Here is a 21,065-nt window from a genome sequence, read left to right on the forward strand (position 1 = left end):
TATCGTTAGATCACATGCCGCTTCATACACATAAAAGCCACAAAAAACAGTAGAAAAAGAAAAAAGATCAAGATTTGTTTTATTAATAGGTCATTTTTGATTAAAATTTCAGTTGACATTTTCCAAATTCACCTGTGCTTTCAGTTTGTTACAATTTTTCAATAATTGGTAAATACACAAAGGCAAAAAAGTGTATGATAACCCTCATTTAAAAGTGAGAGACATCCATCTCAATGATATACTGTAATTCCGCTTCAAGTTAACAGTATTCGGTTGAAGACAACATCAAACTCAGGTTGATACTTTATCAATCTTGAGGAAAATTCATCCAATAAAGATCCGAGATAGTTCTGCGTGGACATTATTATGATTATTATTGACTTTTTTTTTTTATTAGACTTTTTTTATTAGATTAGACAGCAGAAGCTGACTAGAATTGTCACATATTTTGGTCCCCTTCAAGCATAATAAGCTTGATATTAAGATTAGAAAAATAAAGTATATATATATGTCAAAATGATCTGACTTATATATGCAGAGAATAATATCATAGCACCCTGATGTCAATATATAACTGTAAATATAAGTACAATAAGACAAGTTATTGTCACATATCCAACAATATATCTTTGGCTCTTTCACTGTTGACAATCTCAATGTTGACGGTACATCGTTACGCCATGTGACAATGATAAAGTTTACAGCAAGAAATAATGCGAGTACAATGTCATGATGACAAATTGATACAAATGAATGTGCAACCAAAAAAGGAATCAAAAGAAAACCAACTCTTAAGAACATTTCTCCATAGAAATTAAACGCGGTAGTTTGCGGAAATATTTGAACCAAGTTTTTGTCGCAATAAATCTGGATATATAGTAGCAGTCAGTTCATCATCCCTGACTAACATTTGCTACATTATGTTCATCCAAGAGCATCACAAGTATTGCATTTCATATACCGAGAAAACACGGCTATGCGTGGACGGATATTTGACTTGTACAGAATAATACAAATACATTGCGACATTCGCCTCAGCATAGAAAAATAGGAGCAACTCTTGTTTAGTTGATGCTATCGAATCCATTGGACGGAAATAAACATAATAGATGCGTGTTAAGTCGCTGATGTCATCAATGTTGCATTGGATATTCTTAATCCAAGTTGATTATCACAATGGAATGACTGGGTGATTGAGATGCTTCCAATGATGCTTGGAATTCACTATTTTATAGCCATCAAGGAAATCTGGAGCTGATGTAAACTGTGGTGCCATACAACATGAAACTGCCTTTTTCTTTTCTTTCTATCAATCATGATTGTAAAAGTAGCACCACAAAGAAGGAAAAAATATGTACATGAGAACTAGTGAATATGTTTTATGCTGATTCGGACACATCAGAACATATTCGCGTCACATTTGCATTTTGGAGAAGAGAAAAAAATGAAAAAGGCATCTCCATATAGTTCGGAATCAGCTGATCAAAAAGTGAGGTCCACCCATTCTCTGAGCACCAAGGAAATTATACAATCAAATTGTCGTTATTTTAGATGTAACTTCTTTATTTCTTTATGTTAAAAAAATAAAGACACTCCTGGAAACGATTGTTTGATAGAAATTTCAAATAGTAAGGGGAAAAAAATTGGATTCTTTTTTGTAAATCTAACAGGGACTTCCGTATGTACTGTCGTTATTTTTTTTATTTGGATTTTTGAAGATAAAGTGGAGGCGTCAGTAGCTTTGGGTCAGACCTCACAGAAAAATCAGACAAACGTCATCACAACCTCGTAACGTACATACATCGACTTTGTCTTGGATAGTGCTTGATACTGTTTTGTAAAACATAAATACACATGGCGAGAGGCAGGTGACATCGTGCTTCGTGTTAAGGGCCATTTTTTTTTTTTTTTAAACCTATCATATATATATATCTTTTTTTCATTCTCTTACAAAAATATTCATTTCAAAACTAAATCTCAGTAACATCTTTCAAATTTCTTCATTGACAAAAATATCCCCTTTGGAGCACATTCATATTCGACAATCATAGCACGTACACTCATATATATATTTATCTTTATACATATAGGCATATAGACTTAAACAAGTTTTTTTTTTTAAAACTTTCAACACACAAATAACCTTTAAGTGCACAGCATACCTCCAAAGATGCCATAATCATATAAAGGGGGGGCGGAAATATACTCACAACAATAACCGAGTTGGAGGCGGACAAGTAAAAGCAGAACAGTCAAATACATAAAAAAAAAAAAATGTAACAAGTGTCACTGGAACATACAAGGAAAAAAACAAATGGCACAAATTCACAGGCAAGAAAGGATGCGGGCGCCTCAACGTTAGCCCGGATGCTTTCCTCTTTTATTTTCCCGGTCAGGCATCACGACAACCTCACTCAAGAAAGAAATAAACAGGCCAGGTGCCCCATGTTTCGAGGTTGTCGCCATCTCCCGGTAAAGGCAAACAGGCGGGGAGTACAAAGCCATGGTAACTCTTTCCGCAGATCTTTGACTTGATCTGCAAAATTCTAATTGAGGCAACTGGACTTTTTGGTGACTTTTTCTTCAGTTCTGAATTTTTAGGGTTGGAAAAAGCAAAAGATAATAGTGGGAATAACTTTCAAATATAGATTATTCACCATTATAGCAACAATATTACATTTTGCTGAGTTGTTTTTACTTATATGTTTCATTTCGGGGACGTTTTTCAAACGAGCAAAATTGGGTAGAATTCCACCATCATTTTTTTTTTCTTGCCTTGATTTTTTTGAGTCACCAAATGATTAAATCCAGTTGCCTCGATTCAGCCCTTCCGGATTACCACGACCCGGATGACTAAGAATCTACACAGACAAACGTTTTACTATTTTTTTTACGTCTTTTTTTTTTTTCTTTTGCATTTGGCTCACAACAACACAAGCCGAGCCACCCAACGTGCCTTGTCTTCATCGTGTGGACAAGTGGCTCATCTTTTTTTTTTTTGTATTTGCATCAAATGTCCAATGGCAGCTCCCAGTGTTTAGAACACGCTGCAGAATCCCGGTCCGGGTCGACACGGAGCGGTTAAGGTGTGTGTGAGTACTAGGTCGGGGATCGGGCCATTCACTCAAGATCCCAGGGACTGGCGGGGGTCTTCGGGCTCTCGGGCGAGGAGGACTTGAAGAAGAGCGATGGGGAGAAACACAAGAGACAGAAGAGGAGAAACAGAGACGCTGGAATCATAACAACGCGGCGATGGCCGACTTCCGAGCATGAGGAAGCTGAGGGAGGGTCGAGCGGATGAAGGGTTAGCGGTCTCCCCTGGGCACTGGGGCAAAAGAGGAGGGTGGAGGGCAAGGATGGAGGAGAAGATGAGAGACCATCAGAGGGAACAAGGTGGGGAGGGGGGCATCGGTGCTCACTGAAGACCGAGTTTAGTTTTGTGCAATCTGATTGAATTCGTCTCTCTCCGCGTTAATTTTGTTCTTTAACTCGACGGGCGTCACTCGGCCCCTACTCGGCGAGCGTTAAAGGTATGCGCTAGTTCGGTCGGTCAGTCAGAGCGCCAGCAGGGAAGGCGAGTTCAAGGAATCGGACGACTGCTCGCTACTGCTGTTCCGATGGTTGGCACTGACCCCGCAGGCTCCCTCTGGGTAGGTGAACACAAATGAAGATGTGTATGAAGTGCTTTGGCTGGCAATGCCCGCATCGTCATGGTTACCGCCACCACCACCGCCGTCGCCGATCATGAAGCATGGCCCGCCAGGCGCCGTCGCCCCGCTCGGGCCATAGAAAGAACGAGAAAACTCTACCTCCTGGATCATTCCTGGCTGAGGCTGCTGGACTTGCTGCTGCTGCTGCTGAGGCGGAATCTGTGACTGAGTGGAGGCGGCGTGGCCTGAGTAGGCAGGAGGCAGATAGAAAGAGTCTTCCTTCCCAGCCAAGCTCACAATGGAGGAGGGGGCTTGTAAGGTCTGGACGGGGAGCTGCGACGAGCTGGGCTGAGGCTGCTCCTGGTACATGATCTTGCAGTTGGGCTGGTGGGCCACCAGGACAAACTCCAGCCGCTCCTTCTCCTTCTGCAGCTCCGAGATCTCCGCCTCGAGCTCGGCCTTCTCCTCCTCCAGGACGTCCGTCTCCTGTGTGGGCGAAGAGATGAAGGGAGGATGAGAAAGGAAACGGAGCGTCGGGTACGTTTGCAGCGCGGGCCGAGCTTACCGACTGCAGCCTGTCCGTGAGCTCCCTTCGCCGGTTTCGGCACTTGGCGGCGGCCAGTTTGTTCCTCTCCCGTCGGACACGGCGCTTCTCCTCCTCCTCGGGAGTGAGCTAGGGCGAAGAGAAGAAGTGTTCAAATGTGCTGTTTTGACTATGTCAATTATTATTAATTAATATTATTATATTAAAAAAAATTCATCAAATATGAGTCCCAACAAACAAGGCGTCCAAGCACACACACTTACTAACACACCAACATCTCCGTCTTCACTCACAGACTCTTCTCGAGTGCGGCGGCTACGGGTTCTGGATTGGCGCATGGGGCCCGGTGCCGGGCCGGGGGTCTCCAAACTCGGTGGAGTGAATGCAGACCCGGAGGAGTAACTAGGGCCCGGCATGTCATAGGGGTCAATCAGCGACACCGGCCGGGTTATGGTGGAGGTGTCGGTGGTGCCGCTTTGACCCGAGGCCTGGGAGGAGATGAGGGTGGGTTGAATCATCCACTGCAGGTCCTGACTGGTGGTGATGGCAGTGACGGTCGGCACGAATGAGCCGGGCATCTCCCCGCCGCTGCTGGATCCTGGCCCGCTACCCACAATGCTCAAGCCGGTTGCGGCTGACACACACTCCTGGAGCAGGACACATGGACAGATGCATCACTTATGCAGTAAAAATAAAATTCTATTTGATGTGTAAGAGTATATTATAATATTAATACATGCAAAGCGACATTTTAAGATAGTGCTGCATTTATCATGCACAAATTTCAAAATTTGTTTTTACTCAATGGTTTTTTTTTTAACTTTGACAGAAGCCTCAATTTTTCCTGATTTGTTTTGCTCGACTACAACATGGCTGACTTTCTGAATTAATATTCACAAAGGCGAGGAGAAGTCGACCAATGGCGTATTTTCTCCCCCCCCCCCCCCTTAAATCCCTCCTCCTCCTTCCTCCACCCACCCCCGTCACACCCCCGGCCGGTGTTCCCCTTGACAACGCGACGTAGCGTTCCAAAATAGAACCACCATTTACGTCACTGAATCTGAGAGAGAGACCCAGAGATCGAGAGAGAGAGAGAGCGAACGAGCACGAGTGGAGGATCTGCGGAGAGGGGCGGGGCTTCGACAGTGACGTAGGAAGCTTGCAGCTGTGTGTCACCGGCACGGAGAATCGCGCACGCTTTCCGAGCCTGGAGCCGGTAGAGATTTTTTTTTTTTACCGTATACATACCGGGAGACATATTTATAGTTAATCACCCCAACCAAATAATAAATTTAAATAATGCGGTTGGAAATCGACGCTAAGTAGCGATCGAGCTATTTCCGGGTAGCTCCTTGCACAGATACAGTAAGAAAACATTTTTAGTGGGGTCATTCCGACTTACCTGCGGAGCACTGGTGGTCGGCGGGCTGCCGAAGGAGTCCACGGAGGAGAGGTAATGCGACTCTATGGACGGGGAGGAGCTACCACGGGATCCTGTATCGGGGTCGCCGGGGAACCCTTGGTACATCTCCCCGCGGGGGCCGAGAGGGAGTTTGGCACCTGCAAATTATTTCGTAAAATTGTCTTTTATGTGTTGAATAATATATATATATTTGTTATTTATTGTGTTGACACAGTTTGTGGATGGAATAAACGCCCCCAATTCGAATAAAAACTGTAGAATCTGTCAAACTCACCGTTCCTTGTCTTGTTGGTGTTTCCCGGTGAGGCGCTCCTGGTGTCTTTCCAAAAAAGTTGCATGAAGAAGCTTTAATCCACTTCCCCGCGACCAGCAAGCGGGGGAGAAATTGCTTCGAATAAGTCTTCTCCTTTCCTTTCCCCTTCGTTCAAACTACTTGGTCAATCCGAAGCTCGATAGATCCATAAAGTCCGATCGGTGGCACGACCCGGCGAATGCGCGGCGGAATTCGGGTAGAAACAAGCCGATTTTGTCTTGTGAATGAATCCTCCTTGAGTAGCCTACAACTGAGGCATTTAAGTCCCGCCTCGGGGTTCCGCTACGTAGATGCCCATATTTGTCCACCGCTGTTGTGTTTGGTATCCTTGGTGACGTCGAGGGATTCCCTCTCGCACTGGAATGAGCCAAACGCTTACCTCGCCGGCGAATAATAATAGACGCTATTCCTTTATTATTATTTTGGGGGGAATGATTTCCAACGCAAAGGGGGTATTTTTCAGCGTCTGACTATTTTGGAGAGGAAACGTATAGATTTGAAGAGTTACAAGCGCGGAAAGATTCTTGGATTTGGGGGACGATACTAGGTCAGCAACACAAAAAAAAAAATACAGTACGGTGTTTTGTTACATTGATTATTTGATTATAGTCTAACAATACTATTTCTGTTGAAGTATTAAAGTACTTTTAAAGGGAAAATGCACTGTACAGTTTTGTGTGAAATGTTATTCTGCTGACAGTTTAGCAAGGTCACCTTTTTGGTGACCCCAAAAACCGCTTTTGATAATGATAAATGTTCATCCCTGACGAAGATGACAGTTTCATGATTCTTAATTCGCTTTTAATGCAGTCCAAATAGTATTTGTAATGACATGCGTGACTAACTTTTGCAAACGGCTTCCTTGTGTACTTTTGTCTGACACTGTAATCATTTTTGTGGTCATACTAAGGGCACACCCATGGCAATCCTGGGAGCTTAAAGGGAGATCCTTTTCATTGACGTATTTCGTTAACCTGGATGGCTCCAAGCCAATGTAATGAAATAAAAACAGTTTTTCACAAATGAGGTTCACGCCTTCTTAGGGATTAAAAACAGATTAACCACAGGGCCCACAGGGAAAATGACACACCGAATCTATTATTTTTTTTAATGCAAGTTTGTTGAGTTGGCTAATTTTTCATTTCTTATGAATGTCGTTTGTATGTATTTCCTATGTATGTTTCAGCTGTGTCTGTTATTTTTAATGTGCTCGATAAAGTTGAGTTCAACATATTTCTACATTACTTCTAAAGCTAAAAAAAATATTCACTCCCATTCTGTGGAAGTTGATGCAAAAATAATGAGAAAAAAACAATTTGTTTGCTATCTAGAGAAATAAAGCAGAAAATATGAATAATGTTGATCATTGTTTTTTTTTTTCACTGTGACACACACATGAACAAACAGTGTATGCTAATTTTGACTTGGCCAGTGGGCAGCAATGACGGAAATCAGATCCTGTCACAGAGTAAATCACAAAAGTGATTCAGATGGTGGCCTACATGCGGACAAACAGTGCAAATGCATCAGGGGTGGGAAGTGTGGGTTGGGGCTTCATCCGGGGAATTGGAGGTGGCATAACTCATGAATGGGAATTAAAAAAAAAAAAAAAAAAAGAACAAGTGATGTCAAACTAAGTACTTTAGCAGGCGTGTGCGTGTGAACAAGAGAGGGAGGGTAGTCACCGGTCGAACGTCAGAGAACACCGGAGGACGTGATTGAACCCCGTCTGAGGGTACCAGAGTGACTACTTATGAATCACCTCGTTAGGCACCCAAATGGCGAGAGAAAAGAGGTCTATATAACCAACAGACACGCTAAAGGTTTACACAAACTATCCAAAATAGTCGCTATTAATTAGGAGAAACATGTGCCGCGGCGTGTGTGCGTGCGTATGTGCGAGCGTACTGTCTCCATGGTAACACCGCTGTTGTCACCGCCTTGCGTGTTGTGCTGCCCGGCAAACGGTTTCTATAGCAACGAACTGGCAACGGACGCCACTTCCGAGTTCTCCCGTCAGATGCTGAGCACATCGAATATTTTTGTGAAGAATAGTAATAGTCATGGACTGCGCTTTTATTTTTTTCCCCCCCCTCTCCTTAACCGACACGTTGCGCAGTTGTAGTTTGAGTTGTTACTGTAATCATTTCCTTGCTGTAGCTACGCGGACACGCGCCTAGCTAGGTGGCTAACAGGCAGAGCTAACCTAGCTCGAGGCTACTAGCAAGCTACTCCACTGTATTTACAGTCAAGCGCAGCTCAAACAACGAAAATAAAAATACAACGTCACTGTTTATTAGAGAGACAGTTGTGTATTTTGTATAACATCAATATGACACGCAGTAGTGTATTGAAAGCGTTTTTTTTTGCTGAATTAATAATAGTTTGACAATTCTCCCCAGAGTGTAAGCCACGAGTGTTTTTGTTGTTTGTTTGCAAGTGGTGGTAGTCTAGACTCCAGGCAGGCCAAGCCAGACCAGGCCGGGTTCAAACAGACCCAGCAGTGTTGTCTTAATTCCCCCTCCCACCCTTGCTTTTGTTTTCCTTGCTTCCCTGTCTCTTAGCATACTTTCGGGAAGTTACTAGCCTGCGCCACGCTCACAAGGCCAACCCCGTGGCTTGCCATTGGAAGGCTGTTTGTCTGCTTTCCCTGCCCAAAATATGCGTTGCCGTGCAACGGCTAGGCCTGTCCCACTTCACAGTGGTTTTGTTTACACCCATTCTGGCTCGAACAATATTACATAAGGCCTCAAGGCATCCCCTCCCCGCCTCTGCAAAAGAAATATGATCGTCCCGTGCTCTTCGTCCAACCAAAATGTCCCATTCCCCCCCTCGCACTGCTGTGTTCACTCAGCGTTTTTCATTAGCTGCACTCAAACTGCGGTTATGATCTGAGCATGAAGAAGACTGTTGACAAGAAAGCCGAACTTTGAAGTCAGCCTTTCATTAAACGCGCCATTGCGACATGATTTACCGAAGCCATAAATCCACAAGAACACGCCGCTTGCGTAATAGCCGACGTTCTCCGTGTTCAAAAGGTTCAGTACATACGCGACTATACGAGTAATTGTCAAGGGAGGGCCGGTTCGGCCGCGTCAAATCTTCCACTGTTGAGGAATCATAAATATAAGACATAATTATTTGCAGAGGGAAAAGTCATCGGGTTCATGTAACGTCGCTTTGGGGGGAAAAAAATATCTAGAACATCCATTGATCTACACATCTATATGTATAGCTCGCTTAATAGAGATGCTCAGGCATTTCAGATTCCCACAGATGGTCCAGGATCACTCAGTAAGAACAGTTAAACCGCCAACAGATCCACTCAAGAACATTCCCATGGCCTGCTTTGGCGGCGGCGGCGTGTGTGCAAAGAAGCCGTTTGTATCACGCAGGCTTATTGGACTTTCCGGTTTTTCCCGTTCCCCGTTAAGGCACCCTGCTCTTCGTGAACTGTTTAGGCTAACCTGCTGGTGTTTATATGGCGTCACCCTAAAGCGGAGCTATGCTTAAAAAATGAGAAGAGGCATAGCGTGGTCGGAACATCAAAACGGGAATGCGTCATAGCTTTGGGCATGAGACCATTTTTGTTTGCCTGGTGGAGTATTAGATGTCTGCTGATTGATTGGCTTGGATAGCTTTCAGTTCATCTCGGTGTGCTTTATTGTTCTCAGAGGGAAGAGGATAAAAGACTGTCAGGCCACTTTTTTGTGAAGCATTGAGAAAGAGGCATTATATTACAGTAGAGTAGTAGGCCTAGGTGTTTATTCAATATGAGGCAAACTTTTTATTCCTATAATGCACATTTTAACTATAAAACAGTTTTGTATCTGTGTTTTTTTTTTCTCAAATTTGATTTCAATATTTGACACATTTTTAACCATGCCCCCATTTTGGTGGAAAATACAAAGTAAAGATTTATTAGCCTTTATCAGAATTGTTTGGGTTTAAAGAAAGTCTAATTACTACTATTTGTAAAATAGTCACGGTTATGCATAAAACTTATCTTTTCACAAAAAAGCTCGGTTTTTTTTTTTTTTTTTTGCATATTTCGGCCGGAAATAAGTCACTGGGTTGACACCGACCAGTTTTCTACTGCAAACTACTAAAAAAATGGAATAAATTAGAAAGAAGAACAATAATTTATTTCATACATATCTTCTAATTATTCTTTTATGTAACTCAAACTTTTTTTTTTTTTTATTACCACGCTGTTCTGAACTCAGTCTAATTATTTAGGTCATGTAAAATCATTTTAATTACTACAGCTACTTAGTAATTACCTAGTTGGCTCTATCACAAAGTACTTGAAAAGTTGGCGCTAGCTTCTCAGTTCCAGGAGCTTCAAAACAATCAGTGTGGGTTCTTCTTCCTCGCTCTGATCGTCAGCAGTGAGGCGGCGCAGTGAACGGTTCTGCGTTACCATGCGCTGTCCGTGCATGGGAGTCAAACGCCTCAGGTCCAAATGCATTCAGTGGGTTTGGATGTTCCGAAGCCCTCATGAGTCAGACACAAGCAGCGCGTCAATTCTAGCCTACTTTTAAGCGGCTGGCCTCAAGCCCAAAAGAGACGGAGGGAGGGAGGGAGGGAATGAGATCAGAGCTGGACACCAATTTCGGGTCACGGACTCACAGCCATCGAAAAAACCAAATCTATTTTCCCCTATGACACGTCTTTGACAGACATTCAGACCTGGCACGTTTGGGGGGGGGGAATAAAAACACGACTGTCATGAGAGCAGCTCGTGACAGCGGGCGAGCGCTCACTGGAAGCCCCCCATAGCTACGTGCTAAATTTAAGCTGGCCATCTGTAGCCTTCATTATTTACACCTGCGCGCCGCCCTGATGGATTGTTTTCACTCATGCATTATGTAATTTTAGTCTCTTTTATTTTTAATGTTGACAAAAAGCAGCACAGTTGGACTTTTTATATGTTTGGGTTGGATTCATTTTGATGCTATCTTAGCTTGTACTATTATTGACATGGCAGTTAGTTAAAAAGGACTTGATATTTTCTTAATTATTTTTCAATAATTTCTAGAACATAACATAAAAAATGTCAAATAATTAAGAATATATTTTATTTGAATATTTTTTTAATATATGAATCCAGAAAATATATTTAACATAATCAATTTGACATTATTCACTACCAATATTGTACGGTTTGGAAACAGCCTCAAACTTCATAGAAGTTAGTGTCCAAACCTTTGACTGACTCGATATTTTCTTAATTATTTTTCGATAATTTCTATAACATAACAAAAAATGTTAAATAATTTAAGAATATATTTTATTTGAATATTTTTTTAATATATGAATCCAGAAAATATATTTATCATAGCAGCACAGTTGGACTTTTTATATGTTTGGGTTGGATTCATTTTGATGCTATCTTAGCTTGTACTATTATTGACATGGCAGTTAGTTAAAAAGGACTTGATATTTTCTTAATTATTTTTCAATAATTTCGAGAACATAACATAAAAAATGTCAAATAATTAAGAATATATTTTATTTGAATATTTTTTTAATATATGAATCCAGAAAATATATTTAACATAATCAATTTGACATTATTCACTATCAATATTGGACAATTTGGAAACAGCCTCAAACTTCATAGAAGTTAGTGTCCAAACCTTTGACTGACTCGATATTTTCTTAATTATTTTTCGATAATTTCTATAACATAACAAAAAATGTTAAATAATTTAAGAATATATTTTATTTGAATATTTTTTTAATATATGAATCCAGAAAATATATTTAACATAATCAATTTGACATTATTCACTACCAATATTGTACGATTTGGAAAAGGCCTCAAACTTCATAGAAGTTAGAGTGTCTAAATTTTTGACTGATGGTCTTTTACTCTAAAAAGTAATCATCTCAAACGGATCATCAAATGATGCCTGGACCGTTAAATGTAACATGAAGACGATGACAAACAACCAAATATTCCAAATAGGTCTCAGTGGGAACTGTTGTTTTCAAAGTGTCTCCCCAAACAGGTTGTCATTGGCCTACAGGAGGTTTGGAAGCACACAAACAAGTTGAGCTTGATGTGTTAATGAAGTCGGCGAGTGAATTTCAAGCTCGCCGCTGCTGCGGGGCGTTGAGCGAGCAAGCGCGGCTGACGCCAGCAGTTGGATATTTACTCAATGTCTGATGATATCATATCTGCGTAAATTGACGCACTTGGGGGACACTTTTTCCGGGAAGCGTGCGTAATTATACAAAAGCTTATTTACAAAGGTTTACAATAGCACAGAGGTACCGTAATTTTCGGACTATAAGTCGCACCAGCCATAAAATGCCCATAAAAGTGAAAAGAAAAACATATATATGTATATAAGTCGCTCCTGAGTATAAGTCGCCCCCCCCACCCAAACTATGAAAAAAAACCCGCGACTTATAGTCCGAAAATTACGGTACCTTGAAATTCACGAATAATTCAAACGCATTGGGTGGAAGTAACAACCACCGTGGTACCTTTAAATAACCGAGCTGTGACGATGGCTCTGCTCGTCAAATTTATGCGTGAGCAAGCTCAGTCTAAATTTGCAGACAAGGAGCCGTCTTACGCAATAGCACCAACCGCCCCCCCCTGTCTTTACAATGGCATCGCTCTCACACTTTCCAGCAACCATCAGCAGCGCTCCCCAGATGCCACCCCCACACTATACACTACAATTCTACGAGGGCTATTCTTGCGGCGGCGGCGGCGGCGGCCTCCGCGGCACAAGAATACCGGCCGCACCTTGGAGAACAGACGCCAAGCTCACTGTCAAAGCATCATGGCGTCCCACGGGACAGCTTGGATGGGAAGGCGGGTAAGGAAGCAGGTGGGGGGGGGGCGTTGTGAAAAGACTCAACAACAGGAGGGACTCTCGTACTTTTGCGTGACGTGAGGGAGCTACGCTGGATAGGAAAAGTCTACACACCCCTGTTCAAATACCAGGTTTTGGTGATTTAAAAAAAAAAAAATCAAGATAAAGTTTTTAACGTTTACATTGTTTCCTCAGCCACGTGGTGAGACTGGTCAGCTTTTAAAGACACTTGTTGTTTTTGTTACTCTCTAGATCTTTTTATACTGATATTTAAGTTTGAAAATTTCTATTTCCGTATTTTATTTGAATGGGAATTTCAAGCTGGAATTTTGATATTTCTTTTCCTCCTCACTGCCACGGACCTCATAATGAAGACAAGGTAATGTGAGAGCAGCAAAAGATTTATGAATAGCAGAATATGTAGAGAGTGTTTAAAAGGGTGGAGGATGCAAATTGTGCGACTCAGACACTAGAGAGAACAGGCTGATGCCGGTGATGCTGGGGTGACGGGATGTAATGAGGGATGATGGAGGGAGTGAGGGTGTGTTGACGCTGTATGTGGCGTCAGTGTGATAAGAATAGCGCGTAACGTTGCTGAGACATCACCCTCGCATTCGCACCGAGACATACAGTGCTCAGTTTGTGCGTGTGTGTCAGTCAGTTGGTGAGTTTATAGATATCAGCCAAGCTATGCTCTTGAGAACCTGATGAGCAAACTGTCGGGGTCGCGGTGGTGCTCGCTACGATAAGATGTGTGATTACGGCTACGTTGGGTATAAAAAGTCTACAACACACCCCCTTGTCCAAATGCCAAGTTTCTGTGAAATAAAGAAATTAGACCGTGATTATCATTTCAAAATGTTTCCCTCCTTGTGTGTGGTCTATACTGCATAATCCATTAGAGGAAAAAAAAAGAAAGAAAGAAGTGTAGTGAAGTTGCATAAGTGTGCACACCCTCTCCTAAGTGGCTGTGTCCCCAGGGTGTGCACACTTTTGCAAACACATAATCACAGTTGTTACCTTTTACTTTCCTTGTCTAAACGATTTCTCGGATTATTAGTTTCAATCATGGTGAAAAAGGTTTTGAAATGATGATCTTGGTCTCATTTCTTGAGCAAAACAGGGGTGTGTAGACTTTTTATAACCAGTGTAGGGGGCAAACATGTGACTTTTAAGACATACTCGAAATGTTCTTGACGTCCAGTGCATAGAAATGACTGGAAAGACACTTGCGTGGACGCGATAGTGTCAGTGTGTCAACTCAATGACGCTCGGGCGGATCCACACGGAGACGCTCGTCACACCAGCAGAAAGCGAATGAGCCACTGTGATGGACAAACAGTCCCACAGAGAATGAGATCACGCCGAGGTTGACTTGGTTGGAGGAGACGCGCAACTGATACTCACAGCGTTGATGCCTCTGTCTTTCACCTCGCGGTTGTTCTCTGATTCATACAATGCTGAGGAATGGAAAAGGAGGAAAGGAATTCTTAGAAAACACACAGAGACGTCCAAACCTCTTGAAGCCTTTGGAAAATATATCACTGATGACTTATTGACTGTTCACGGTAATACTAATTTAAGGTATGCTGACAACAGCGCATTCGGGTTTGTTAAATTGAGTCTTTTTTTTTTCATTTAATAGAAAAAATGTGTTACCAAAAAGTTTGCGCAGGCGGGTGATGCCGGCGACAAAGTCGTGGAAGGGCAGGTGAAGCTCTCCGGATGCGAAGCGCTCATACAGCAGCTGGACTACTTTATCGTCGCACTTCATCCCTGACACAGGGCAGAGAGAAGACGTGGAGCTGGACGTACTGCATAAAAGTGTGTGTGTGTGTGTGTGTGTGTGTGTGCATACCCATGGCTTGCAGAGCTGCAGAGAGTTCAAAAGGACTCATGGTGCCAGAAGAGTCCTCATCAAATTGGAAAAAGATGGTCTATAAAAAAAAAAAAACAATAATAAAAGACTTTGCTTGCCTTGTATTCATTACATTTATTATCCGATTAAACAGGATTAGTTGCGTACTTCCAAAACTGTTTTTTTTTTCCTTTCCAACAGTAATTCAGAAATATATTTTCTTTATCAACAATGAAATGGTTACCTGCAAATGGCGTAGCTCTGACAGCAAAGCTTCTGTTTGCTGACGGTTCAAACTGGCTCTTCCTTTAGTCTTATAAGCACAGTTAAGACCATCTCAACAGAAGAAAGGAGGACAATGAAGGGCAAAAATGATGACCGTATGAGTCGGTTATCCCAAAATATCTGCTGGCCACCAGCCCAACTTGTCCAAGTTACCTGCTCACCTTGCTGAGGTTAAGTGCTGCTGATGTGTGGCAGGGGAGGATGATAATGGTCTTACAAAAGCTTCAAGAAGAAAGAGAAGACCCAAGAGGTGATTGCAGGTGATACAATTTGGAGCACAATGGCATTGTATGAAGCTACTTCCTGCATCTTAGCTTCCCTCCATCACCGAGACGGTTGCCAGGGGGAACGTGCGTGTCCTCACCTAGCCGTGAACGGGTGCTTTTGTGTGACCATTGCGGTTATTAATAGTATGCAGACAAAGAACTTTTCCTGGAGTGTGTGTGTGTGTGTGTGTCAGCCACCGTGAAGGGAGGGCACTTTGGTGGCGTTTGGGGCCAAAACGGAAACTGTGAAAGTAATTTGGATGAGGCCAGGATATAATGGCATCACTGGGTGAAAAGGATACGTCCTCTCCAAAAATAAGCTGCCTGCACGTCTCCAACGGCAGGTGGTAATCTTTGTCCAGGACTGACGAAGACAGGAAAAGGGGGAAAAAAAAATATTAGTGAGGGATGAGGTGAGGGCAAGTCTGGCCACAGTTACGACTCTGAAAGAAGCTTGGGTTACGCCATCGGGTAGGAAGTGATGAGCTTCCGTCTAGACTGGTGACCTCTGTGACTTTCTGGGACATTTGAACGTTGCGATTTTGTCTCCACCTAGTGGCGACTGAGGGTGAAACAGCTGGTGGCAAAAAAAAAACAAAAGGTCACCTGAGTTGAAAAGTGTCATCAGCTCCCTGGGGCTCAGCCTGTCATCCTAAATGACAAAAACGTATTATTATAATGGGATATTTTGCGATATGACGTATTAGGGAACATTTATGATCACCATCCAATCGATACTTACTGGTCCAGCCTCTTCATCAAAAGTCCTCAGAACTCTCATTTTATCCTCTGGTGTAAGAGGGGCAGCCATCGCCTGTTTAAAAGAAACTATGAATTTGTTGCGGACGGGTCGTTGGAAGTTTTCAATGTTCTCACCGGGAGATAGCTCGAGGTGCATGTAAAATCCTGAGTTCTGAAATGTAACACACAAAAGCAAGAGTCAATAATATCTTTGTGGAATCATCCACGTCCTGGAAATCCCCAAATATTAAACCGAGGCAAGCGAATCTCTAAAATCTTAAGTCACAATTTTTGGATGGAATTTCCATTGTCCAATGTTTTAGCGTTCGCTACGTCACCCCAAACTGTTGGCGGTTTTGGAGAAGATGCGGACAAAGAACTCTCCGGGCTTGTTGGGTCGATAGGTGGACGCCACGAGGACGTAGTGGCCCGGCTCCAGGTGCATTTTCCTCCACACGGCCCTGCAAGACATTGGCAGATGCTGGAAATATTCAAGACGGTTCCACATAGTGGAGGTCGACACATTCCAACGCGTCACCATTTTACCTTTGAGCCCTGTATTTCCCAGAACGACCAACTGGACGATTTTTCAAGAAGAAGTTGCGGTCCAGACACATACCGTAAAGCTGTATGGAACGATACATCTAATTAAATTACATCTCAGCAAAATAATAAAAAAAATCTCCAACCAACCTCCGAGGGAACCTGCAAAAAAAAAAAAAGGTGAGTTCCCACAGTGAAAGTCGGACGTAAAAAAGGATGTGAATGAGGACCTTGTAGATGTGGAAGCCCATGTAGAGGAAGTGGACTTGATTCTTGCGCCTGCGGTTCTTCTGCAGGATTTCCACCAGCACCGTGCACTTCTTGGCCTTTATCTTCTGCTTCTCCGTCTTCACGCCATTGCTCGGCCCGCTCTCCTCTTCTTCGTCGCCGTCTTCCTCGTCCTCCTCGTCGTCCTCGTCCGGCTGATCCTGCTCCGTGAGAATCAGCTCAAACTGAGGGTTCTTCCAAAAGGAGCCTGGAAGCAGGCATGGGTGAAGCAACTCATGTAGACCGACAATCCCAAAACACTTTTTACGGAGCACATACGGTTGTATTTTCGGCTTCCGCCGGCCGAGCTCCCTTTCAGCCAGAATCCTTCATGCTCGTTGATGGTCCATTTCGACTCGGAGGAGGAGCTAACGGGCTCCACTATTCTTCTCTCCACAAGGTTGTCAGGATTGATACTGCAGAGCTCCGCAAAGTCAAACTTCTTGCAAAAATCGTCAGCGCTCATCCTAGTGCAGATCGAAAATACAGTAAGGGAGGGGGGAGGATTGATTGATTGATTGATCGGTTTCTCATGCTCACCAGAACTCGCCATCTTCCCTACGTTTCATTTCGAGCCTCTCTTTCTCCTCTCTGGATATGTCGTGCCATTCTTTGCTTCTGCGGCCGCACACAAGGAGAGAAGCTCAATATGAAGTCAGAGGACATGTCAAAATACGCTGAAAGGTTTTGAAAAACCTCACTTGTCACTCCAAGGTCCACGGTACTCAACAAAGCCCCATGGGTTCCTCAGTTTAAGAAGCAAAACCTCATCTGCCTCGTGCTTGACCTGAAAACAAATCAACATTGAGGATGATTGAGATGATGAAATGATCTGATCTGGATCAATTTGATCATGTGACACTATTATTAGAGGTCAGGTTGCATGCGTTGACGTCTTGTGATACTTTCCTGGTCGGTGTCAGTGATGGCGTAGGCGTGGCCCTTTATCAGCCCGTCGGCGTTGACTTTACTAACTTCCTTGTAGCTGTTGGCCTGTGGAGAGAAGAAGAAAAAATCCATTGGCATGTAAACTTGCATGTGCCGACATCTCCCATGTACCTGAATAAAGCAGCTGAGCAAACTGCCTCGGGCGAGGGCGGCCGTCAGCAACCTCCAGAAGACGCGAGGCGTGTGCGAGGAGACGGGCAGAGAGTACGCGATGCCTCCGGTGAAATCCTCCATCCCCTCCGAAATATTGCCGCCCTTTAGACATCCGTACGATCCCATCAACCTGCCGGCGAGCGAGAATCAGATGACGGAAGGGGGCGGGGCCACGTCAAAGCTGATGAACGATGACACCGACTTGGCGTAGGCCTTCTCCACCAGGGCGCTCCAGTACTCGTTGCGGGTGTGAGAGTAGCTGAAGAGGAGACGGCCTTCTCGCACTGGCAGCCTGTCATCCACGACCACCTCCACCCACTCGCCGTACTGCCAGAACTAGACGGGACACGGCAAGCACCATTTCGATCAAGGATGTCAAACTCGTTTTTGTCGCGGGCCGCATCGGTTTCCTTCGGTGAGCCATTATGATTATGAACCCAAAGAAATGCATGAACGTCTCATATTGTACACAAAAAACGGATGAGTTTTGAAATCAGACTACCGTAATTTTCGGACTATAAGTCGCGTTTTTTTTCATCGTTTGGGTGGGGGGGGCGACTTATACTCAGGAGCGACTTATATACATATATATGTTTTTTTTCACTTTTTTGGGCATTTTATGGCTGGTGCGACTTATACTTCGGTGCGACTTATAGTCCGAAAATTACGGTAGTAAGAATTTTTCAAATATTTTAAAATGATGATTTTAAAAAGTGAAGACAATTTGCCATTTCTGTAAAGCCACATGAAGTCGACGGACAATTTGTCTTCGTGGGCCACGTAAAAGTGGAAGTGGAGGGCCGGATCTGGTCCCCGGGCCTTGAGTTTGACACCGGTGATTTCGGATGAATCACGCGGGAAGTGGAGTGAAAAGACATCAGCCTCTCTGACCGAATACACACCAACAGACATCAGCATTTATATTTCGTCTCATTGTTAGATTTCACAAATCTGACAATGGAAAAATGGGCTGGTAGGGAGTTAAGTGATGAAACGCACAGTTCTCGTTTTTCTTTTTTTTTTTTATTAAATGCAGCACTTCCAAAGGCACTAAGTGCTTGTGACGCAGGGTGTGTTCTTGACAGGCCTGCAGCTGTGTGTGTGTGTGTGTGTGTTGTCAGTGGCTATTCACTACCTGCACGCCCAGCCTGCTATGAACTCACCATGACAGCGCAAAATGAATTTCCAGTCCCTCCGTCCTGCAAGTTAAGTCATGTCGCGTTCTCGTTCGAAGGGCCTCTGCCCTCCGGGGAAAAACACACCACCAAACAGCTAGTACCACTAAATTCTTCAACAATCTTTGATAGGAATGTGCCTCATCGTCGAGCATTCTCGGTAGATTTTTTTTTTTTTTTAATCCAAAGTAATTCATACCTATAGTGGCTACAGATTATAAGAGTGTGAAGGAGGCGTCAGCTGTATGCAAATACTGTATTTTTCATCATGTAATTAAAAAATATATTATTTGTCAGAATAAAACAGCTGCAGAAATGAATCGACAAGTTATCAAACTACCGTATTTTCCGGACTATAAGGCGCACCTAAAAACCTAAAATCTTTTCAAAAGCCGACAGTGCGCCTTATAGTCCAGTGCGCCTTATATATGGACTAAATTCCTAAATTCAAACTGGCCCAAAGATAAAATGGAGAATGATTTGGATTAAAAATCTGACATGATGCATTAATGGTGCGCCTTATAGTCCGGTGCGCCTTATATAAGGATTAAGTTTTAAAATGGGCCATTCATTGAAGGTGCGCCTTATAGTCCGGTGCGCCTTATAGTCCGGAAAATACGGTAATCAATATTTTATAACTAATATTTTATTCATTGATTTTTTTTTTTGTTCCCAAATCCTCTAATGTTAGCCTCATAATGTTTTATAGCCATTCCTGAAAACAGACAGATTATCTTCAGATGAGCATTATCCACCGAGTGTACCACTCACCCTGAAATGAAAGATACCGGCATAAGACTCGGACAGGCTTTGGTTGGGCGGTACCACCTTGACAAAGAGTTTGGGGTGCATGGTGAGACAGGAAAGCGCTGCCAGCAGCCAGCAGTTACCTGGGGACACAAGTCAGAAAATGTGTCCATCAGCCAAACCGTGTTCTTGTAGTGCAACAGGAAATTATTGCAAATAACTGGCATCTCCATGGCGCGCACTTCCTGTTATTGTCGATCCGTGGTTACAAAACCGAAATATGTCATAAAGTCACATTACACGCAAAGAGAAAACATCTGCTCCACGTTGTTTTTCGGTCGACATGAAAGCTTTTACTTTTGGTGGTGTGGTGTAAAAGAATAAAAGGGGCCCTCACGCTCGGGTTTCATCTTCCAGAAGGTATTTTCCTTAACGTTTAGATGATTCTTAAAATACTCACCTAGCTGACCTTGACAGATGTCAGTGGTGCCGATGGTGCCCTCCACAAAGACAGCATTCCCGCTGATGTCCTTCAGGGAGGGACGGGAAAGAGGACGGCGTGAACAAACAAAGTCGCTGAATGACTCAATAAAGAACATTGCGCAACATTTAGACTCCTAGGACGATTCTTTAGGTACAGCGGCATGGAAGAAATACACCTCGAGAGACCGAAATGCTCATTTTCTTATTCATTGACATTCTCTGTCAGCAGACAATTTGAATATACATACCAAAAAGTGTTTTGTTAATAATATATAATATAATAAATACAAATGTTCCTGGCCTACCTTGGGTCTCTTCCACTTGATGGCCTTTTTGGGGTCGTCATCCTCCGGCATGCCGATGGACTTCTGCTCGGCCGGAAAGCTCTGATCAGAGAACATCTCGCCAGACTTGAGGCACTTCTCCGAGAGACTGTTAAAGTCCTGATCTTTAAACTTGATGGGGTTCTTGAAAGAACCTAACGGCGCCTCCATGCTGTCCATGGCTGTCAGTTAAGTGGACAAGCGCTGGAATCAGCTGAGAGTTTTGAAAACACACAGCGGAAACCCGGAAAGAGAAGGGGAAGAAAAAAAAAAAGAGGAAGCATGCAGCACCTCCTCACTGCCGCCCCAGCCCGGGAAGGTATGCGGATTGCCGGGGGGCGATGGAGAGCTGGAGTCGGGAATGACACAGTGCCAGGAGCCTCTTTCATTTCTTCTCGTCATTTTAGCCTGAAACAAATGTACACTCAAAAGTCGAAATCAGCACAAAATATTCTAGAACCTGAACTGACAAACTTTCTTTGCCATTTTTTTTTTTTTAAATCCTTAGTT

The 21,065-nt window shown here is 43.4% G+C and overlaps 2 protein-coding genes across 7 annotated transcripts; both read right to left on the reverse strand.

The window, feature by feature from the left end:
- Positions 1-62: 62 nt before the first annotated feature.
- fosb (FBJ murine osteosarcoma viral oncogene homolog B) lies at positions 63-13,186 on the reverse strand. Of its 3 annotated transcripts, XM_061280384.1 has the most exons (6): positions 5,892-13,186; positions 5,597-5,754; positions 4,458-4,841; positions 4,216-4,323; positions 3,810-4,136; positions 63-3,646 (listed from the first exon to the last, which is right to left on the reverse strand). In XM_061280384.1, exons 1-6 carry the CDS (start codon positions 5,953-5,955, stop codon positions 3,581-3,583), a joined length of 1,107 nt encoding a protein of 368 aa, XP_061136368.1. In that variant the 5' UTR covers positions 5,956-13,186; the 3' UTR covers positions 63-3,580. The 3 variants fall into 3 exon arrangements, with proteins under 3 accessions (XP_061136368.1, XP_061136367.1, XP_061136366.1); XM_061280383.1 differs by having other exon boundaries at positions 63-4,136; positions 4,488-4,841; XM_061280382.1 differs by having other exon boundaries at positions 63-4,136.
- An 834-nt stretch (positions 13,187-14,020) lies between these two features.
- capn12 (calpain 12) lies at positions 14,021-20,840 on the reverse strand. Of its 4 annotated transcripts, XM_061280377.1 has the most exons (23): positions 20,538-20,840; positions 20,210-20,279; positions 19,774-19,892; positions 18,991-19,026; positions 18,030-18,163; positions 17,786-17,957; positions 17,635-17,719; positions 17,428-17,512; positions 17,267-17,344; positions 17,006-17,193; positions 16,690-16,934; positions 16,610-16,621; positions 16,463-16,542; positions 16,255-16,377; positions 16,052-16,088; positions 15,918-15,989; positions 15,782-15,827; positions 15,478-15,539; positions 14,869-14,937; positions 14,625-14,703; positions 14,426-14,542; positions 14,174-14,226; positions 14,021-14,091 (listed from the first exon to the last, which is right to left on the reverse strand). In XM_061280377.1, the coding sequence occupies exons 1-23, from the start codon at positions 20,733-20,735 to the stop codon at positions 14,065-14,067; spliced, it is 2,187 nt and encodes a 728-aa protein (XP_061136361.1). In that variant the 5' UTR covers positions 20,736-20,840; the 3' UTR covers positions 14,021-14,064. The 4 variants fall into 4 exon arrangements, with proteins under 4 accessions (XP_061136361.1, XP_061136362.1, XP_061136363.1 ...); XM_061280378.1 differs by lacking the exon at positions 16,610-16,621; XM_061280379.1 differs by lacking the exon at positions 18,991-19,026 and having other exon boundaries at positions 20,538-20,838.
- Positions 20,841-21,065: the final 225 nt, after the last annotated feature.

This window comes from Syngnathus typhle, linkage group LG6 (assembly GCF_033458585.1).
Source record: "Syngnathus typhle isolate RoL2023-S1 ecotype Sweden linkage group LG6, RoL_Styp_1.0, whole genome shotgun sequence".
In the NCBI taxonomy this organism is placed as follows: Eukaryota; Metazoa; Chordata; class Actinopteri; order Syngnathiformes; family Syngnathidae; genus Syngnathus; species Syngnathus typhle.